At 37.8% G+C, this 23546-nt stretch overlaps 1 protein-coding gene across 1 annotated transcript; it reads right to left on the reverse strand.

The window, feature by feature from the left end:
* Positions 1-134: 134 nt before the first annotated feature.
* On the reverse strand, positions 135-23311 carry LOC117996409 (integrin alpha-9-like). The gene is made up of 26 exons (XM_034984465.2): positions 23172-23311; positions 22414-22560; positions 21097-21234; positions 20246-20313; positions 19082-19256; positions 18105-18284; positions 17034-17119; positions 16662-16904; positions 15264-15375; positions 14403-14630; positions 13752-13849; positions 12701-12785; positions 12089-12204; positions 11761-11833; positions 11413-11539; positions 10041-10158; positions 9271-9345; positions 8460-8623; positions 7339-7423; positions 6040-6123; positions 5380-5506; positions 4360-4444; positions 3650-3773; positions 1456-1527; positions 1058-1159; positions 135-312 (listed from the first exon to the last, which is right to left on the reverse strand). Exons 1-26 carry the CDS (start codon positions 23176-23178, stop codon positions 214-216), a joined length of 3018 nt encoding a protein of 1005 aa, XP_034840356.2. The 5' UTR covers positions 23179-23311; the 3' UTR covers positions 135-213.
* Between the last annotated feature and the right edge of the window lie 235 nt (positions 23312-23546).

The following is a 23546-nucleotide window of genomic DNA, read 5'->3' on the forward strand; positions in this document are numbered from 1 at the left end:
GTGCTTCAGACGCCAAATTTAATCCCCAAATAAAGAGTTAAAATTCTAATAATCTTTTATATCTTTCATTTTGTAGGAACTTAAAGTGCAGGATCTACGTGAGTTACGTTTGCAAATAAAAGACTCTATTTATGTTGCTTAAACCTAATAAGTATATTTTTATTTTATGTTAACAATAAGGACTAATACCTATTTACAATTAATATAGATTCATTATAATAAACTGTCATTAGATTCTTTACTAGCATCGTTCGCACCATCCGTTCGAGGTTCTGGTACCTTCCTTTGTCCGGAGGCTTCGTCAACGCTAGGCTGATAACAATAATAAAAATCGGTCAGGTGCAAGTCGGACTCGCACACGAAGGGTTCTTTTAAATTTTTGTGGCGGCCATTTTGAATTTTTTATGATTATGTTATAGCGGCACACATAATGTGAAAATTTCAACTCTTCGCCTATTACAGTTCACGAGGTACAGCCCGCTGACAGACAGGCGGACGGACGGACGGAAGGACAGCGGAGTCTTAGTAATAGGGTCTCGTTGGCCCTCTTCGTGTACGGAACCCTTTAAATAGATAAAAAACATTTAAATTTCTAGTTTCTTAAAAAAAATTGCAGGTTATAAGAGTCGGTTCAGTCATTGTGGCCTGACAAACTTCCAAGCTTTCACATATTTTTAAAGGAGATCACCCGTGAACGGGCCCTCTTTTGTGAAGACGCGACGTGTCAAAACTTAAATAAATTTTTAAAAAATGTGTTTGTTTTTACGATTATATGTTTTATTACGACTTTTCCTTAACCCTATCATTGAAAATATCCACAATTACAATAAGAATCGTAAACATCCATTTATTTTGAAAAAGTATAAATTAAATATAACCTCAACATCAGCAACATAAAAATAAGATTTCTTTATAACCAGGGTGAATAAATGGAAATCGTTTGCAGAATATAAAAAGGTAAGTAGTTGTGTACAAAATAAAATTAAAACCATGGTGACATAACAATTATATTGGGGGGGCCCAAAGCTCCTAAGAAAATGGGCAATCTCCTTTAAACCTTTTCACTGGAGCTAGTTCCTGTGCTTCCACTGTCTTGGTCTTGCTGTTCAGGTCCTGGTCCTATCACACACTGAGGAAGGGCGTCGATTGTAGGCCGCCGCTTGAAAAACAAATAAAAATTCATTTACGTAGGTAGGTAGGTACCTACACCCTACAAGCAGTCTGGTTATCATTTTATACGTAAAGACTATAATGTTTTTCTATATTTAGCAGCTGTAAATTCAAACTATTTTTTTGTGATTTTGGTTTATCATACAATAAAGGATTTTTTCCAATTTTTTTTCTGTAACAAGACTGTGCCCAAAACTGGGCCCAAAACTGGTCGATCTCCTTTCAGTCCGATATGTCATTTTGGATAATGCTTAGGAAAATATGAAAACATTTATGAACACTTACGATACTCTGCTTCCTTATCTCGTGTTTTAGTTCAACCAATTTCTGTTTCTCTTTCCTCTTGAAAAAACCACCCTGAAACAACGAATGTTTAATTTCTCTTTTCACTTAGAAACAGCAAACATCCGACCGGACAGTGCAAAGCATTCTACTCACGACACTGTGGCAGGGCCGATTTAGGAGGCAGCTAGATTGGAGCAATAGGGCCTTGGACCGTAGTAATAAAATGACGTGATTTTTTGTAGAGCGGTAGTTTATAGGGCTAGACTTCATTATTAAAGAGAATAATTTTAAAAAATCATGAATTTAATTCATTTTTAAAATAATAATCGTCGCGCTGTACGGAAAGTGATTAATGACGTTACAAAGCGTAAGTTACAACAAAAATATTTTTCAATTTTTAACATAAAATATTTTAAAATATTTTCCCGAAATTACTTACTCTATTTTTTTGTTAAAAAATTGAAAAATATTGTCGTTTATGGTTTGTGACGTCATTATTCATCTTCCGTACATTTAAAAATAAATCAAAATCATGATTTTTTTAAATTATTCTCATCCACTAAGAAAGGATTTCTGAAAATTCAACCCGTAAGGCAGTGAAATAGGGGTTTGAAATTTGTGTAGTACACGCGGACGAAGTCGCGAGCTTAAGCTAGTATAATGTAAAGTAGAAGTCAGTAAAATCGTCGTTATATCTAGTTACGACATATTACAGAAGTGAGTGGAAGTGGACATGATGCCGACCCCACAGCGTGGGATAAAGGGCAAGAAGAAGAAGTTAGTAAAATCGGTCTCTAAATCAGTCTCGTCTTGGGTCTGTGCTGATCCTTCTTAAGACACAACTTTAGAATGCATCAGCGTTAAACCTTAAAACGACCGCGTGAAAATGGGTCTTTAAACCGAGTTTTTAGAACCTGCTACGTATTCCCGGAACAAAATGGTTATGTACATTTTTTTACGAATATTTTAAGCAAAGTGTGATGAAAGTTTTATATATGCATGTAATAGGTTTTACTCACCCTTTAAAAGCGTTTTTAGAAAGTGTATACCTACTCGGTCATCACTACCCTTATATTATAAATGCGAAAGTGTGTTTGTTTGTTGGTTTGTCCTTCGATCACGTCGCAACGGAGCAACAGATCGACGTGATTTTTTTAATGGGTATAGACCTGTAGAGTGACATAGGCTACTTTTATCCCGGAAAATCAAAGAGTTCCCACGGGAATTTTAAACCCTAAATCCACGCGGCCGCAGTCGCGGGCTAGTTTTGGATATTTTTTTTTAATTTAAAATGCTACCGCGTGCCAGAAGCTTAGTCGCAAAGCCTCCCAGACTAGAGATTTTAGCAATTATAAATTCCTAACTTACAGGGAGGTCGTCAAGAAATTGAAAATCGAAGGCTATTTTAGTAACAGAAACATCCATACTAATATTATAAATGCGAAAGTGTGTCTGTCTGTCTTTCTGTCTGTCTGTCTGCTAGCTTTTCACGGCTCCTCCGATTACTCCGATTTTGACGAAATTTGGTACAGATATAGCTTGCATCTCGGGGAAGGACATAGGCTACTTTTTATCCCGGATAATTGAAGAGTTCCCACAGGATTGTGAAAAACCTAAATCCACGTGGACGAAGTCGCGGGCATCAGCTAGTTTTTTTTATATGTAAAAATGGCGAGCAAAAGAGCAGGCGGGTCACCTGATGTTAAGTGATTACCGCCGCCCATGAACATTGCAGTACCAGAGGAGTACGCATTGGTGGTACCGATGGTACCACCAATGCGTTGCCGGCCTTTCAGGAATTTGTTGGTCCGCCCCTTGAATAACCCCAATCTTGTTGTAATCTAAAGGGAACACCGCCCAAGGGAGTTGATTCCACAGTTTGCTTGTGCGTGGAAAAAAGGTTATCTGGCACAACGGGTGGTCGAAGTGCTCCAGATACTCAGGTGGTGAGGGTGGAATTGTTTGCGGTGGCGTGCGGTGCGGTTGTAAAAAAAGGAAGGTGAAATGATATCAAACAACTCTTCAGAACACTCTCCACTATAGATGCGACAGAACACGCAAAGAGAGCTTTACCTCTCTGCGGTGTTCCAGGCTTTCCAAATTAGCTGGTTAGTTTGGGATCGTCCACAAGTCGAACAGCCCGCCTTTGGATCCGATCAAATTGAAGGAGTAATAGTAATTTAATAAGCCTTACCTTGTTCAAAGCGATTATAACGATAGCCATCACGAAGACACCCAAACAAACAGCTATAGCTATAACCAGGTAAATGTTGTTCTTCAGGCTGGTGGTCTTTTGGTACAGAATTTCTGTTGAGTACCTGAAAAATTAATAATGGCTAAGAATTTCACTCTTTGAAAAGTTTTATCATAAGTGAAGTGTTTTGAAGTCAGGCGCCGATTCCGATAATCCGTTCGTTGTAAAAAACCGGCCAAGTGCGAGTCGGGCTCGTACACAAAGGGTTCCGTACTATTGCACAAGATATTTTAACATTTTTATGTGCAACACTGCAAGATCACACATCAGCGCCAAATCACATATACTTAGATGGTTCATGAACACATGTGATGTGACCACAAATTGACGGTTTTCGGATGTATTCCTTTACTTGTGCTATAAGACCTACCTTTGTACCTAATGATTCTAGGTCAATGGGAAGTACCCTATATGTTTTCTTGACTGACAAGACGGACAGACAGACAGACAACAAAGTGATCCTCTTTCTTCCTTTTGAGGTACGTAACCCTAAAAAAAGATTGACTAACAGAAAGCTTGTGAGATAAACTTGATATTGGTATTGTCAGAACGATATTTTGAAACAATATATTACAAACAAACTTGACAAATTCTTGATATGCAAAAAAAACAACATAAATAGCAATTTGATTGAAGTAAATAAATCTTACATTTTATCAAGTGTCTTCAAAGTTGGCTCCATGTGCAATTTAAAATGAGAGATAACTTTTAATTTTTCCTTTATTAAGCTTTTCACTGAAAAATATTTGTTTATTTTTTAAATGGCTTTGAGTACGAACTTAGATACACTTTGAGTAATCGAAATATATAAAAGGAAAAGGTGACTGACTGACTGACTGACAGATGATCTATCAACGCACAGCTTAACTAGTAAACGGATCGGGCTGAAATTTAACATGCAGATAGCTATTATGACGTAGCCCGTAGGCATCCGCTAAGAAAGGATTTTCGAAAATTCAACCCCTAAGGGGGTGAAATAGGTGTTTGAAATTTGTGTAGTCCACGCGGATGAAGTCGCGAGCATAAGCTAGTTCAAAATTAATTAAATAAATAAAAGATACTCAAAAAAATATTTCTCTCTATCTAATGGTAAAAGTTGAATAAAGTAAGTACTTAGTATTGCTTTAAGATTAAACAAAGATTTATATGTAAATCTTTGAGCTAGCATCATGACTTGACAGTAATAGGTAATTTTCGACCCTGGCGTCGACCCATGTACACGTCACTGCAACCTATAAATCGCGACAGGTCAACATAGCCATTGGGGTTGGGACACCCCGCACACCACCCGCGCTGTTACGGTGCGGGATAACACAGATGCTCTGCAAGTGTGCGGGGCGTTCCCCCATCCACGACTCACCTCATACCCCGATTGCCATGTCGACCTATCACGAACCTACAAAACTTTTCTGTCCGCCGCGTTCGCCACCGGTGGCCGGTCTACGGCGACAGTTTGATGTTTCTCTTCTTCTTTCTTTTTTTTAAAAAGAATATTAGCCAAGTTAATTGCTGACGAATATTACCCTTTCCCCTCCAATTAAGCGTAAAGCTTATGCTAGGAGTAGGTACGACAATAGTGGAACGGGTGGGATGTGAACAGGCGACCTTTCGGATTTCAGTCCGCTCCTTTAACCGTTGAGTTATCGAGGCTCTAAATGACTTGTACTTACTAATTTTGTCTTTAACCAAGGTAACAGTGCCTTGCACTTTTACAGTAGTATCTGGTTCCAAGTCCAATATACAATTATATTTAAGTTGCACGTCATCCTTTGTACAGTCACCTACATCAGTTTGTATCTGAAAATTTAATCAACACTTTTACTCTGAGTTTAGGAAATAAAGCTGCATTTTCACTTCGTTTTCAGAGCTTTTCACATCAAAATAGTGTTATATTGATTTTTTAAATATTAAAGTTTAATCTTCTTCTTAATATATAAAACAGATCGCTCCAACTACTGGACGGATCGCGCTGGGCACGCAGATAGCTATTATATTGTAGGCATCCGCTAAGAAAGGATTTTGAAAATTCAACCCTTAACCTCTTAAGGGCTATAAGTGTTGTACTGAATTTCATTATAACACTCCTGTGAAAAACAGACAGTGCTATACTGCTGGCATAAATCTGTCTCGTTATGCCAGCAGTATAGCGCTGTCTCTTTTTCACAGGAGTGTTATAATGAAATTCAGTACAACATTATAACACTCGTTTGGATGCTTTAATGGTTATTAAGATATTGGGCGTTTTAATGTTGGCAATAAGCTAACTGTTTCAGAATCTTTTATAGAGGATTTAAAGCATGGGTGAAGATAAATCAGCATTAGGTACTTACTAAAAAGTCTTTGTTGAAAGGTTCATCTTGTAAATGAATCTCCAGTGGCAATGAACTCCATGTCATATTTCCTTTATTTGTTACCTGAAAATATTATCAATAATTGAACCAAGGAGCTCTTGTGTTCACGAATTTCCTTTGGTCTACTGAAAATCCACTGATCGTTCCTCCCTGAGACAAAACGCAGAGAAACTTTCAGCTTTTATAGAATAACAAAGGTCTGGCCCTCGCCGCAGCGTTGCCAGTTTTTTATGTAGCCAAGTCGGAGTTTTGGAACTTTTGAGTGTAAAAAGCGGGATCCTTTCGTCAAAAGCGGGACATGTTAAAAAAAACTGGCCAAGTGCGAGTCAGGCTCGCACAACGAGGGTTCCGTACTACAGTCGTATTTTTTCGACATTTTGCACGATAATTCAAAAACTATGATGCATAAAAATAAATAAAAATCTGTTTTAGAATGTACAGGTGAAGACCTTTCATATGATACCCCACTTGATATAGTCACTCACTTCAAAAGTTGAAAATACTAATTATTAGTTCATGACCACAATTTAATTTTTTTTGTGTGATCTAACCCTAAATTCACGGTTTTCAGATTTTTCCCCAAATGTCAGCTATAAGATCTACCTATCTACCAAATTTCATGATTCTAGGTCAACGGGAAGTACCCTGTAGGTTTCTTGACAGACAGACAGACAGACAACAAAGTGATCCTATAAGGGTTCGGTTTTTCCTTTTGAGGTACGGAACCCTAAAAACGCATATAGTCAGAAGTTTTTAAATATTTATCTTTTTATTTGAATTCAAATGACGTTTACGTGACAATATAGCAAAAATCGCGCGCTTATCTTCGTTAGGTACGCTCCGAGCGGGCGGCCAGTCCACACTTCCCAACAAGAAAATAGTACTTCTAAAGATATCTTAAAGACAATAAGACATCTTACAGATTTTTTTCTTGTCGGGCTTGTCTGTGCCACCCACTCACGTTTCCTCAGCACGCTGCACGCACGGTCGAGTTATCCCCGAAAAGCGGGACTGAGCCAGTCTCGCGCGGGACATTTGATTTTGACTTGAAAAATCGGGATGTCCCGCCAAAATTGGAACGTCTGGCAACGCTGCCTCGCGGGCTCTTAGGCTGAGATCTATAGAGCGCACTTTAACTTTGCTCAGACATACAATTGAGTCAAAACGAGACAGATTTATGTGAGAGATATAGCTCTATCTCGTTTTAGTCTAAGCAAACTCAGAGTGCGCTCTATAGATCTCACCCTTAGTCCATAAAGCAGGGCTCAGGTATCTTACCGTATATAATTCGTTGATGTGTATGTATGGCCCCGCTGCAACATCCTCTATTTCAACGTCCGTGATTATTCGATTGAAGTTTGTACTGAAACATTTATTGAGATTCATCATCATGATCAACCCATCACTGGCTCACTACAGAGCACGGGTCTCCTCTTAGAGTGAGAAGGGTTTTGGCCATAGTTTACCACGCTGCCCATGTGCGGATTGGTAGACTTCACACACCTTTGAGAACATTATGGAGAACTCTCAGGCATGCAGGTTTCCTCACGATGTTTTCCTTTATAATTAATTAAAACGCACATAACTCCGAAAGGTAGAAGTGCGTGCCCGGGATCGAACCCCCGACCTCCGATTAAAAAGCGGACGTCCTAACCCAGCTACACACACACACACACACACAGGCTATCACAGCTACAGCTTTATTGAGATTATTAAACTAATATTATAAGTTGAGATGGACAGCTGTGGCTGAAATCTTGGACGATCTAATTGGTTTGTTCTTCAATCACGTCGTAACGGTGCAACGGATTGACGTGATATTTGCATGTGTATTGTGTATAGATGAATACCTGGAGAGTGACATAGGCTACCTTTTATCCCGGAAAATCAAAGAGTTCAAAAGGGATTTTTAACAAACCTAATTCCACGCGGACGAAGTCGCGGGCTAGTAAAAATAATTAAACAATTAACTAACTAAAACTATAATCCTTACTAATATTATAAATGCGAAAGTGCGTCTGTATGTCTGTCTGTCTGTCTGACTGTCTGTCTGCTAGCTTTTCACGGCCCATCCGTCCAATCGATTTTGACGAAATTTGGTACAGAGATAGCTTGCATCCCAGGGATGGCTAGGCATAGGCTAAGTTAAATCCTTTTTATATATAAAATATATTATTAAAAGGAGTCCCTTTAGGCAAGGTTCCGAAAATACTGGCAGCGTTCCCCCTTTGAATAGCTAGGCTAATTCTTTGTCCGAGGTAGCTGCCAGCTCTTCGGTCTCCTGTGATGGCGACTAACCTTTTTGCTATTTCCTTAAAAAGTCTTATAGCGCTAGGACCCCACGGACCCAAGGGTATCGACACCGAATGGGACAAATTCATATTAAAATAAAATATAACCTGTTAAAATAAATGCCTTCCGTATTGAACCCGTATGCTATGGTTTTGGTGTAGTTCTCCATGTTAGGTTTAGAAGTGCACTTGTTGTACAGCATAACCTCTATTACAAGACTTAATTCTTTGTTTGTGGGTCTGCTCATATCTAAGCGAATCGGTATACTGCGCTGTAATTATAAAATTAATTAATTAGTACTGTAGTTTAGTTTATTGAAGTAGTAAGTATAATTTTATTGAACAAAATAATAATAATAGTCCAGCAGCCGCCAAGTGTTTTTTTTTCTGACTGAATTTTCGTGCGTAAGTTCCGTTTTACGAGACGCCCAAGTTTTGTTCTGTGAAAATTTTCGATAGAGGTAGCTATTGTACTGCGCAGGTATAAAACTTGTCGATTTGGTGGGGTGTCGAAATTGTCTGAATAATAGTAAGTTTTTTTTAATATTGAGATAATTGGATCATAAACTCGGAAAAACAATTGTCCTACAAATGTCCTTTAAATGGTATGATTGGAGGGGTCCACCACTCCGAATATGTCCAAAAAACGAGGTCATAGAAATAACGAATAACCAGCTGATTTTTTGTATGCATTAGTAAATATTTTTACAATTTTAAATGAAATGGCCACATAGTCCTACAAATTTAATGGCACGTTTTCCCAATCCTACGCTTATAAGTTGTCCATTTTAGGGTAACAGTTTTTTCATTATCATCTTAGAAATTCGGACAACGGACTTTTAAAAAGTGTAATTTATTAGCTATTGTGAATAAACCATTTGATTTGATTTGATATACTTAAATGTCCACCATCACTCACCGTTTTATATCTCTCAATATCCGTCAAATCGCATTTGTACCAACCTTCCTCGGCGTTACACTCTAAAAGTGCAACCTGAAAAAAATCCAATAGGTATTATAAATGGATTAACCCGCATGTCAAACCACTGGGTATAGAAATTTGGGATGTTGCTCAAAGCTTGAGAAGTATTGAGAATATTAGTATTTAGTATCACGTACATAGTACCTAATACCTACATATATACATGGTGTAACCAGAACGCTGACATAAACGAAGATATGGTGACAGTACTTGATGATCACTGATATGATACCAAAAAAACGCTAAAATAAAATAAAAATCCTAGATTTTGTAGAACTTCACGATATATTGCAAATATAACATCTGACTGACGCTAGAGGTCAACGAACGTTCCGTAAGTAGGTCACGCGTAGTCAATGCCGCGTCGTAGGCAGGGCATTGACCCGATTTTTGCACGCTGTACATTGCGGGTTCAAATCACTAAAACTACAAAATGAGGCAAATGTTTATTTGTATTGGATTGTGTTTAGATAGTAGATATAACAATAACGCTAAGTTTTTGCTAGCGTCCTGGTTACATCCTGTATAGTACGCGACAGGTCGAGAAGGCAATCGGGAAGGGAACGCCCCGCACACCTGCACAGGCCCTGCGCTAACCCGGTGCGGGCGAGCGCAGGTTACGTGCGGGTGTACGGGGCGTCCCCCACCTCATACCCCGATTGCCATCTTGACCCGTCGCGGACTGTAGGTACATACCTACTACATACCTGTGCACCAGTGACTTTTATACGAGCACAAGATCCGAAAGTTGCTCCGCCATCGTTTCGGACGACCACTGACATGGTCTCAGATAAAGTCGAACCGAGGGTGTAGTGCGTTTCATTGCTATAATTAATAATAACGACATTTTATTTATAGGAAGCGAAATGCTATAATTTCTGTTTCTCCGTGGAGTTAAGATATGTATCTGCAAAAATCCGACTTTCAAAACCACTACAAAGTAAAAAATAACTTTTTTTTCTAGTTTCTACACGTGTAGGCGTGTAGGTCGGGCGAGCTACACGCTTTGATTTCTAGTTTCTTTTATGCTCGCCTGACTTCATACATACATACATGCCTAGTACACGTGTAGAAACTAGAAACAAAAGTTATTTTTTACTTTGTAGTGGTTTTGGAAATCGGTTTTTTAATAAAAAAAATTATTTTAAGCTTTTTAGTGTAAGTAGTCGTTGCTTGATACCTAAAATATCAATTCACCATCAGAAATTCCCGAATCCCCATGGCTTAGGAGTTCAGTACCTTGCAGCATCAGCATTGAGGAGTTGGGATCCGAAGTTCAATGGTGTAGTCTATGCTTGGCACCAAACATAATATTGCATCATCCGCAGTTCCTGAATCACTATAGTTTAGGAGTGCTGTATCCTACATCGCATAAAGTCGTTGCTTGGTACCTACAACATTAATTCACTATGAACACTTCCTGAATCTTGATAACTTAGGCGACCAGTAACCCTGCAGCATCAGGATTGAGAAGTTGGATCCAGAAATTTAAATGGGACCACCACCTTAACATGCTCTGTTGATTAAAAAAAAATTAGCAAATCGGTCCAGAAACCTGGAAAAAATCGATATACATACATTAAAAAAAAAGTCGAAAAAAAAGTAGCTTATATATCCAATAATTATCTTCAGCCGCTCCACCCAAATCAGTACAGCTAGCGTATGCTCGTGACTTCTCGAATCTACTAATGTGTTTTCGATCTTCGCGATCTCTCATCTGCCTAACCACTAAAACTTCAGGGACAAATTTGGCACGCAGTCCTCCCCCTGATGCTCTCGCATGATACTGAACTTCTTCGTGGTGTTACTAAGTGGACTTATGTCCACCAACAATGAATCGAAATAAATATATCATAATATATTGGATTAATGAGGGTTATATATGTATATCTCTCACCGTCCCAACCACTGGAACGTCAAAGACAAATTTGGCACGCAGTCCTCCCCCTGACACTCTTGCATGATACTGAGCTCCATCGTAGTGTGACTAAGTGGACTTATGTCCACCGAAGATGAGTCAAAGAACCTACAGTGTATTGCTACATTGGAATAATGAAGTTTATAGACTATATCTCTCACCTGCCCAACCACTGGAACGTCAAGGACAAATTTGGCACGCAGTCGTCCCCCTGACACTCTCGCGGGATACTGAGCTCCACCGTGGTGTTACCAAATGGACTTATGTCCACCAACGATGAGTCAAAATCTATAATTGAATAATTTTTTCCTTATATTACAAAAATCAACATCAATGATGTAGGTACCTAGCTATTAAATAATTTATGCAGTCCCAACTTCTGCTTAGTATAAAATATTGTATCGCATGTGTCCCACCGCTGTCACCATGTGGTAAAACGTCCAGCTGCGTGTATGTACAATGTACATCTTTATACATCGTTAACCTAGGTACTGCAAAAATCCCCTTACCTTTTCGTTTTAAATTTTCGGTATCTGGCTCCACTGTTGCATTAAACTTGTATAAACCTTTTTTGTAGTTACCCTAAAAACAAAAATAAATGAATCTTTCCCCTTAATTATTTTACTTTTTACCATAATATCAAGTCATTTAATTCACGCACATTGAAATCACAAACAAAGCTTTAATTCCAATTCGAAAATCAAATAATTTTCTAAAAACAAGGGATTTTTGCTTGTTGTAATAGTTATTTAAGTTTTTTTAAATAGTTATCACGTTTATAATTAAGACCACCAAGATAGGGAGTTACAAAAACGTGAGAAAGGAGATATTGCTTACCAAAAAAACAATAACATCGGTAACATTGTGAGTTGGTTTTTCTGATAACATAATTTCATAATTTTCTTTGTCTATCGCAACTGCGTCACCTTCTATCCTCGTCGTTATTATGATTTCTGTAAGCAAAATACTAATCTCTACATATATATTATATATATAGTATAAAATATATTATTATTTTTATTTATTTTTTATATAATATATAGTATAAAATAAAGTCGCTTCCCGCTGTCTGTACGCATGTATGTATATATGTATGAACGCGTCTTTTAAACTACGCAACGGATTTTAATGCGGTTTTTACCAATAGATAGAGTGATTCAAGGGGAAGGTTTATAGGTATAGTTTAATCCTCAAAAAATTAGAGATCCCTAGGGAAATTGAAATAATGTGAACTAGGTGCGGGAGATTGGACACTACAAAATAAATAAAATAGATTTTGTAAATGTGATACATTAAAGGTCAATACGAAAGATTGATTTATTTTAAACATGTGTTCAGTTATATGAAAGTTCGTCCTATGATGGTAAATTTGGAGCTTGAAATCTTAGAATTTCATTGTTCAAGCGATAGTGGGCCCTTAAATTAGATTTTTAAAGAATTTTTACTTACTTCCAGTAATCACTTTCAGATTTGGTGGGTATGTTATGTTTACAGATACAGATAGAATAAAACTTTTATCTTGTTCTCTAACTCTCTGAAAAGCAATATTGTATTAATGTGTGTACAAGCAATTTTTACATCATCTAAATATATAAAAGAAAAAGGTGACTGACTGACTGACTGATCTATCAACGCACAACTCAAACTACTGGACGGATCAGGCTGGGCATGCAGATAGCTATTATGACGTAGGCATCCGCTAAGAAAGGATTAATTTTGAAAATTCAACTCCTAAGGGGGTGAAATAGGGGTTTGAAATTTGTGTAGTCTACGCGGACGAAGTCGCGAGCATAAGTTAGTATTACAATAACTTCTGAGGGCCGACGCATACAGATAGAGTGGAGTGTATTCAAGACTTTTTGATAACTATTTAAACTCAATATTATATACTTTAGCATCATTAAAATTATCATCATCGTCAACTGGCTCACTACTAAGCACTGGTGTCGTCTCCATATGGGAAGGGTTTGGCCATAGTCCGCCACGCTGGCCAAGTGCGTATTGGCAGACTTCACGCCCCGTTAAGAATATTATGCAAAACTCTCAGGTATGTAAGTTTCCTCACGATGTTTTTCTTCAACGTTAAAAAGCATGATGATATATAATTGGTTAAAATTCACTTAGGTCCAAATGTTAGAGGGGCAGCCCGGGATCGAACCCTGGACCCCTGGAATAGGAGGCTGACGTCTAAACCACTTGACTTTCACCACGTATTTTGACATCGCCTAAACTCATGTGTTGCAGGTGTGCTTTGCACCTAAGGATTAAGGAATCATCTACGAAAATGGTAAAAATATGTAATTTAATGTGTTTGCACGGCTCAACCAAATATTTTCATCATCCTGAAGACAGAAAAAAATTGTATGGAATTCTTAAAATTCCTCTAATTTTTTTTTAATAGAGATAGCGAGCAAACGAGCAGGCTGGTCGGGTCACCTGATGTTAAGCGATTACCGCCGCCCATGAACATGGCGGGCAAAAAAAAAAATAGGTAACTTACGTCAATATCTTTGAGTCGTGCTTTTACGTCCACTTTAATTATGGGTATACTACGATACAACGCCACTTTGCTGCTTTTAGGGGACCCTATGGCCAAGACTGAAATAAAAATTAGATAAATAAGCTGTAAACAAAAAACCGGCCAAGTGCGAGTCAGACTCGAGCACCGAGGGTTCTGTAGTACAGTCGCATTTTTTGAACATTTTGTTAATAAATCAAAAACTATTATGCACAAAAATAAATAAAAATCTGTTTTAGAATGTACAGGTGAAGCCCTTTCATATGATACCCCAACTTGGTATAGTTATCTTACTTTGAAAATTGAAAATACTAATTATTCGTTCAAGAAAACATTTTTTTTTTGGGAAGTAACCACAAATTCAAGGTTTTCGGATTTGATATTGACATACTACAATATTTTCAAATGTCTAACCCACAATAAATCAAAAGTGAGTTATGAGGAAATAGCCTGTTTTATATCCTGGATATTTCTTTTGCGATGCAATGTCATATTTTTACCGTAATCGCCCAGTTGTAGATAGGTAGCCGGTAGGTACTCAATTTTTACTTGATTAAGGGTTAGAAGTTGAAATTTTTTTCAGAAAATACGTCCATTTGAGATAGCTAGTCAAGAATAGTATTACAAACTTACAGTACTCTCCAAATTCATCAAAAATTGGCACCGGCAAAGCCTGGAGGCTAAACCCCAGGGCTTGCAGTCCTGGATTTTGAATTATCTGCGTGTAGACCAAGTCAGAAATAGGGACTGTCTTGATATCCAATGTCTTCATCTTACTGAAAAGCTGGTTAACCTCGTATCCAGATATAACGTACACAGAGCCTTTCCCACCGTCTTCGTAAGGAGCACTTATAAAAATTTCTAAAAATAATTATTACAATGACAGATTTACTGATAATAATAATAATAAATGTTTTATTTGCAAAATTGTGGGCATACGAGTTAACAATAACACAATTATTTCACTTGTGCCACAATACCTTCCCAAGATTTTAGGTCACCGGAAATTACCTATAGGTTTTGATGATAGGTCAGCGAGCGGGCCTTTTAGTATGAAAATATGCTTTTAAGGGTCGCCCTTTTTATTGTCAAAGTAGATACCTGAATTCTTAGTAATAATTTCGATTAACATTTCAGCTTGTTGGCTAAAGCTGTTTTAACTGTTCATTTAATATCAGCCATACCTACTCCAAGCGGAAATCAATGATACTGAATTTTTTACTTTTAATCAAGGACAGTTTACTCCAGCCCCCAATTATGTAAGAAAAACGTATTCATCGTTATCGTAATCGTCAACAAATTCTGGCCTTTGATTGGCTGTGAAAAAATGTAAACAGCGAATCAACCAATCAAAGGGCAGAATTTTTTGACGATTACGATAACGATGAATACGTTTTTCTTACACAATCGGGGGGCTGATCCATTTTACTCTGTCGTTATTGTAATTCGACGCTCGAATCAAGTTTACACCGTAAACTATAAAATTTTAATAACCTGGGTAACCGTCTTCATCAAGATCGGTGGTTGCGATGCTGGACCCGAACCTTGAAGCATCCTTATTACTGTATATACACAATCCTTTAAACCTTGGTGATTCTTTAACAAGCTGAAATAAAATTAATATTAGAGGTTGTCTAGTGAAAGTTGAGTGACAAATGGCGGCAAACTAAAAAAAAAATATTAACTAGGAATGTTCATTCCTATTTAGTTAATATTTTTTTGATATTTTTTTTTTTTAATTGTAATTCAGTACGTAAGTAGGTGCTGATTGCTTACCATTACACTAGGTACCTTACCTGTGTAAATTAAAACTACATACCTACTCTATTTTACAGAAATCTACCAAACCACAGACACAGTCAACTATCTCTATGCATTAGTTCGTCTATACATAATTTAATTGCATATGTCATCGGTTAAGTTGCAAATCATAACCAAACTACGTTTGTATGCAGCAGCACACTCGGGAGCGCTCAAGGTGAACTCCTCGAATCAGGCCGGGCTCACTTGGTCATGTAGCCGGAGAAATGTGCCTACGGCAGCACTTCTCTTCAACAGCTCTCGAGTTCTTTCTCTCGTCGCGTCGCGTCGTGTCGCGTCTCTATCACTTACGAGAGAAAGAGATAAGAGTTTACGCGACAGAAAGAGAGCCGTTTATTGAATTTCTGGCCACAGCGCTGTGCGAGCTGAATTGCACTTTATGGGTGTCTGTGTACTCATCCGTATTCAGTTCGTATTCGTGTTTTTTATGTAAGCGATCTGTTTTTTTGCTTACATAAAATCATGAATATCTATACGAACTGTATACGGATGAGTGCAAAAACGCCCTATTGCGTCGTAACTAGAGTTAATTAAACTTTTTTCCTATAATCCTTCTGACCTGGCATTCATAAAATACGTAAGATGTTTAAGGGGGGGGGGGGGGGGGGGGGTCTCGGCAAATATCACGCAATATTTTTTTGATTGAAACAAAAAAAAAATTATACTATTTTGGTCCATTTAATCCAGATTGTACATGCTTAAGATTTAATCTTAAGCGTAATCGTTATACGATTTAAGTATTCTATTGTTAAATTTTTATTACACTTAAAGCTTAACTCTCAGCAATATTGATTACTAGTCTTAACTAGTCGTAAATAAAAGCATGAAACAATATTTTTTTTTCTTTTTACAATAACAATCCAACGCGTTTACGTAGGAAACCCACATTTTGAAAAATCTCACGTGAGATTGGGGGATGGGGGAGGGAGTTGAATAAAGTCTCACGACATCTTACGAGGGGGGGAGGGAGGGACAGAAAATTCAAAAAAACACCTCACGTAATTTATGGACGCGCCCCCCCCCAAAGTAGGTAAGTACTATATTGTAAAAGTATTCTCTGACTGTACTCACAGGAACTCCTCCCTTATAAATGTGTACAGCGCCGCTTTCGTAGCCTCCTTCAATGTTAACATGCGCGGGCGCACCGACAAGTAAATCCGTATAGTTCCCGCTACTAAGGTTCGCGCCGTGAAGTGCCGAGCCGAACATAGAACCAACTTGATTGTCTCTTATTAACACTACTTTAGGTCTGCGATTTCCAAACTTTAATAATTCCATCTTCTTCTCTCGATCGTTATACGATAGAAATGCAATCTGTGGGATTATTTTATTTTTAATCGAGTCGGCTCTTCCAGAAAAATCTTAAATCTATTAAGTTTTCAATTTGTGGACATTCCTTTCAAGGGTACATTTTGTAACAATTAAAAAAAAAGAAATACTCACAAAACAATACCTCGTATCTCTATCCGTGCTAAATGCGTATAGTTTTGGATAGCCCTTGAAAAAGGTTCCATAAGTCAATGCACCTCCTAAAATAACATAATTAGTTGTAAAAAAAAATTCTGACTTGCTCACTGAGTACTGACTCAACAACGCCCAGCCAAAACCTAGAAAGTTGTGCACAGAGGTTGGCTTGTAGACAAAAATAAGGCCGGATATTTTGTTTCCTCGTCAAACTCTCTCAAAAAGTGATACCCATATTATTAAAAATGCGAAAATGTGTTTGTTTGTTTATTGGTTTGTCCTTCAATCACATTACAGCGGATTGACCTGATTTTTACATAGGTATAGTAGAAGATCTGGAAAGTGACATAGGCTACTTTTTATCCCGGAAACAGTTCCCACGGAATTTTAAAAAACCTAAATCCACGCGGACATCTGCTAATCTTCTATATATAAAAATGAATCACTAAATGTGTTGCTGATCGCAAATCTCGAGAACAGCGGATCCGATTTCGCTAATTCTTTTTTATAATATTCCTTGAAGTACGAGGATGGTTCTTACGGAGAGAAAAATTTAAAAAAATTTAATCGACTGCTAGGCGGTACGAAGTTCGCTGGGGCAGCTAGTTGGGAATAAAGAAGATTTATACTTATATTCGTTTCAAGTGAAGCTAAGATGGTTTAGCGACAGGCATGAGTCATGATGCACAACTGAGTAGTTCCCTCCTCCGGTAGTAGTGCGGTGCGGGAGGTGTGCGATGACGTGACGCGAGAGCGAAGTGATTCGTCAACTTGTGGTAATTGTCACCCTCCCGCACCGCTCCACTATACTGCAGGAGCCTCCTTAGTTATCGGCTAAACATATTATAGTTATGAACTTAAATTACCATTTCACCGCGATTAATAGTCTCATCTGGTGACAGAAGAGCTGGCTCATTTTTTGCGCAACGGATCAGCCTGGCTGTCCAACGCGGAAATGCAGCCAGTATTCTTGGCACCATACCACGCGTGCATGATTTGTATAGTAATTTGATGAGTATTTTCATTAAAAAAACAAGATAAAAAATATACCTATGTATTTGTAACTAGCTGCTGTAATCTCGTGCACGGCATCTACCTCTTTGACTGCCGCTAACGGTTGGTCCATGTCTACTAAGTTTAGTGTGCTGATGGGCATGGGCTTGGCTATGAGCATCAGCTTGTTGGCAGCGTCTGATAACGTGGTCCAGCCGACACCTCCATAGAAATGATCTAGAACAAGTAAAAAATTAAAATAGCCCAAGAAAATTTAGCACACTGCTTCGAAAAATCTACCGAAAAGCTGGATTCAGGTATGAACTCCGGTACGCGGCCGAAAGTAGTGTACATCGAACTTTAGAAGGTGATAGCAGATTTGTATAGCGTTGTCCCTGTCGTTGCTATCGACAAAACGTCATATTATAGGAATGAGTGACAGAGACAACATCTTGCGATTCAGACATATCTTGTATACTACTTGATTATAAATAAATAAATAAAACCTGCCAAGTGCGAGTCAGACTCGCGCACTGAGGGTTTCGTAATACAGACGTATTTTATCGACATTTTGCACGATAAATCAAAAACTGTTATGCCTAAAAATAAATAAAAATCTGTTTTAGAATGTACAAGTGAAATCCTTTCATATAATTATTATAGTTATCTTACTTCGAAAATTGAAAATACTAATTATTAGTTCATGGCCACAATTTAATTTTTTTTGTGTGATGTAGAAATTATGTTTTTATTTTAGCTTGAATAGACAATTAAAAAATTTAAGGTACAATGCTTCTCGTGGGAGTACCTACTGTTCATAGGCACTAAATTGTCTCCAATTATTGTTAAGGTGATTTGATAGACGCAGCCGCGAAAATTCAAATTTTAGTTAGTTTTTCGAAAATAGTAGACTAATCATACATCAAAGGCTTATGGTAATGAGTTTTGCGCGCATAACATTTATGCATCTACATGTTTTTCATAAAACTTTGGTCAAAAACCACCTTAATATTGAAATTACTTAGAGCACTTACTAATATCAATTGTTGTAGTATTATTCGTGTTCATGTCTCGCTCATATTGCTCTGCCATACCGTCGTAGCGGTTTATTTTTGTGCCATCTGCGTCGGTAAAAAAACACGTACCACATGCACCAAACAAATTGCCACCCGGTGTAGGAAGATCTAAGGTTAGTAACGGGGCACACGTCTGGAAGTTGAAACAAGTGAATTAACAAACAGTACGCGGCCGAAAGTAATGTACATCGACCTTTAGAAGGAGATAGCAGATTTGTAGAGCGTTACCTCTGTCGTTGAGACCGACAAAACGTCATATAGGTATGAATGACCGAGAAAACGCTCTACAAAGCCGAAATGTCATTCTAAAGGCCGATGTAGAGTACGCGGCCGAAAGTAATGTACATCGACCTTTTGAAGGAGATAGCACATTTGTAGAGCGTTGTCCCTGTCGTTGAGACCGACACAACGTTATATAGGTAAGAGTGACAGAGACAACGCTCTACAAAGCCGAAATGTCATTCTAAAGGCCGATGTACATTACTTTTGACCGCATACTGTATAACCTTTAGGTTTGCGTTGCGCCGATCATATTATTGCGCCGATTCTTAAAAACTTCAATCCAAGCGGATGAAGTCACGGGACAAAGCTACATTAAGGTATTATCCATAGCATCATGATCAACCCATCGCCGGCTGGACACAGAGCACGGTCCTTCTCAGAGTGGAAAGGCTTTTGGTCATAGGCTACCACGCTGGCCAAGTGCAGATTGGCAGACTTCATACGCCTTTGAAAACATTATGGAGATCTCTCAGGCATACAGGTTTCCTCTCGATGTTTTGAGGAAAACATCGTAAAGGTATATGATACCCCAATAGCACTTAGAGTAAGAGACTATGAAAGTAAGAGTCCCTTACTCTCATAGTCTGATGGGCCGGCAAACCGAAACGATCGGAGAGAGTCCAGGCACAAGTAGGTAACAAGACCAACGTAAAGACGTGTTCTCCGAGGCACGGCGTTGTGAAACCGTCAACTTTTCAACTCCGGGCTGAGAATTTCATGACAGAAAAATCCAAAAACCCAATAACTTTTTGACTGGCCCGGACTCGAACCCGGGACCTCCTCGTGCTCCGCAGCCGAACGAGTCAGGCAAGTTAGAAAAATATAAATCCATAAACTTACGAAGATAATATGCTCAGGAGTAACACTTATAGAAGCTCCGAGCCCAAAGTGCTGGTCAGGACTTTTTGCTAAAAAAAATTACTTTCATAATTATTAAGAAGATAAATACTTGACGAGACTAGTTACTGCTGACTATTATTAAGAATTTAATAAAAAGTAAAAAAGTATTCGCGGGATTATCTCGTTATAATTTTTATAGTACGCTAAAAAACGTTAAATTAGTTACCTATCCTGTAAGTTTCATATACCTAATAGAGAGAGAGAGAGAGCCAGCGCGTGGCAGACCTTCGTTATTTTATAAAAGCTGAAAGTTTCACATTGGGGGGGACGTTTGTTTGGATGTTTGTTTGCATCATGGTGGCTATAGGAGATAACAGCTAATAAAAGTGTAAAAATCTTAAGTCAAAGTATTGTCTTATTTTTTTTTCTTCGAAATAGTATTAGAAAATCACATCATGCATTGCCAGACATAGTGTCGTGGGTAACCCCCTGCCAGACACCCTTAAACTTTTAAACTTTAAGGGTGTCTGGCAAGGGGTCGCCGTTAAGGCTACACTTAATATGCAAACGTATGATTTTGTCATTTTTTAACAATGTTCAGTTCCGTTCAGTTGCTCACTGGGCGAGTTCATGGGCCACAATGTTTTTGTTAAGTTTTTATATAAAGTAGGTAATTTAAGTTTAAGTTATTTAGTTGTATACAGTAAAAAGTAATATTAAGTATAAATAATTTAAGTTTTACTTAGCTAACGCATTAGGTTAGCCTGTAATGATAGTTTTAAGTTGTCCAATAAATAAATAAATAAAAATAAACTGTTTTAACAGGTTTTCTACAGAACTAATTAACTTACATCTGCTATAGTTTGGAACTTCTTTAGTGATGTCTATAGGAATTTGGTTGCACACTATTTTCTTGTTTTTCAATACATCACCATTTATGGGACAAGAATACACTTTCCCATTTAAATCACTGAAAGGTGCACCAACCACTACAAAACAAGTTAGTATCATGTTTTTCATAATTTTTATAGTGTTTTACCTACACTTCAAGGAAATTTCTAAATAATTTTAAATAGGTACATATCAAAAATTACGTGTTCGATTCCTGCCGGTCCGCAATTTTTGATATGTAGGTACTTAAAATTATTTAGAAATTTCCTTGAATTGTAGGTAGGTGAAATGAAATGTAGGGAAGCACTATAAGAATTATAAACATATAGTAAAAAGCAAATATGTCATTTCTCGTTCAAAGAGCTGGCCTTTGAAAGTAGTTTCGATAACTGCAAAGGTGTCGCTAATAGATGGCATAAACAGTCGCCGTGGTCGCTTCAGTACTAAGTGAACATACATAATATCACAAATTTCGTCACTGGCAGCATGCGAGCCGTAGCTTAGTGGTCAGAGCGTCGGGTGCGATTCCAGGAGACGCGGGTTCGATTCCTGTCGGTCCGCAATTTTTAATATGTATTTAAAATTATTTAGTATTGGGCTATTATGAAACGATCTACAAGTCCGATTTACCCGTGGAAACTATTTGATTTCCCAAGATAAGTAATCTGAATAGACAGGCTTACGTCGACTAGATACGTGAGTACAGCCGGGTTCTTCGATATTTATAATGAAAATCTCTCACGATAGTTTAAACGCTAAAATAAGATTAGTAGATAATTAATTATTCATCTGGATATAAACTATTTCTGCGCCAAATACATGATGCCAGTATCATCTACGTGGATTTAGGTTTCTTTATTCCGTGCGACCTTTGGTTGTCCACGACATTAAAATATAGTCTATGTCTATCCCCGGAATGCAAGCTATCTATCGATATAAAGGACAAGATATGCCCAAGCGAACAAAATTTTTCACGGTTTTGGAACCAAATAAATCAGCGCCTCTTAGATACTAATGAACGACCCGTTTGAAATCCAGACGTCACTGAGGTTGCATTGATGCTAAATAAACACTTTAGGACCAATTTATCGGTGCCATTTTGCTTGTTCAATGGCCCTGTCCTTACGAAGTAATATATTATAAGTCAATGAAGCTATCCCTAAACCAAATTTCGTCAAAATCGGTTAAGTGGATGGGCCGTGAAAAGCTGTCAGATAGACAAATTCACACTCTTTCGCATATAATATCAATAGTATGGATTAGGATTTTTTTCTTACCCAAACTTCGCATAGTAGGATGATAGGCCAAGGTTGAACCAAAATCTGTGGTCTTTTCTGGTGACACTATTTCTACATACGAAGGGTCGTGGAAGAAGGTAACTGCCTTCGCTTTTACAACAAAAATGAACCAAAATAGAAGATTTCCTGAAAGATAACACGGATAGTGTGGGTTAGCAGACTTCACATACCTAGGAGAACATTATGGAGATATCTCGGATATGCAGATCTCTTTTACGATGTTTTTCTTCACAGTCATAGCAAGGGATATTTAATTTCTTAAAACTCCACATAACACTGAAAGTGCGTGCCCCGGATCGAACCCTCGACCTCCCGAATAGGAGGCTTACATCTTAACTACTAGGCTATCACCAGTTTTAGTCATCATCATGATCAACCCATCACCGGCTCACTACAGAGCACGGGTCTCCTCTCATAGTGAGGCGGGTTTTGGCCATAGTCTACCACGCTGGCCATCCATGTGCGGATTGGTTGACTTTACACACCTTTGAGAACTTTATGGAGAAAAAAAAAAAAAAAAAAAAAAAAAAAAAAAAAAAACTCTCAGGCATGCAGGTTTCCTCACGATGGTTGCCTTCACCAGTTTTAGTAGTAGGTAATTATCTACTATAAATTTAGCCTACCACAAATTTAATTTGTATTTATGTTGATAAATAAAGAAAATCGCCTCTTATCGCATCTTAAGCCGTTCGTCTTTTTCAAAGTAGGTAATTTGCAGGTAAAAAAATATCACTAACCTGTCATTATTGTAAACCAATATAACAAACACTTAACACAAAATTATTGTAACTGAATAGGTAATTGAATCAGGAAAACACCTTAAACAATAATGTAAAGTATATAAACTATGTACGGTGTGCACTCGTGAGCCGCTTAACACATTACACAATCAATATAAATAACTGAAATAATTGAATCGGGACAATAAGTAAGGAAATAATTATTTTATAGTAACCAATCATTTTGACACCATGAACACAATGAATGCTTAAAATAAACTATGAGGTTAATTTTTACCCTACTGGCTGACTTAATTAGGTAAGTACCTAAAGTACATTTTCAATATTTTTCCTGTGACACTAATTGAAACGAGTACGTATACGGTCCGGACG

This window comes from Maniola hyperantus, chromosome 3, assembly GCF_902806685.2.
Source record: "Maniola hyperantus chromosome 3, iAphHyp1.2, whole genome shotgun sequence".
NCBI lineage: Eukaryota > Metazoa > Arthropoda > Insecta > Lepidoptera > Nymphalidae > Maniola > Maniola hyperantus.

Excerpts from the sequence above, each read along its gene's own strand:
- LOC117996409 (XM_034984465.2), bottom strand. Across the intron at positions 12,786-13,751 it reads CACGACTCAAAGATATTGAC|AGAGTTAGAGAACAAGATAA; the intron begins GTAAGTTACCTA and ends ATTGCTTTTCAG. Across the intron at positions 11,540-11,760 it reads CGAAAATTTAAAACGAAAAG|ATTTTGACTCATCGTTGGTG; the intron begins GTAAGGGGATTT and ends ATTCAATTATAG.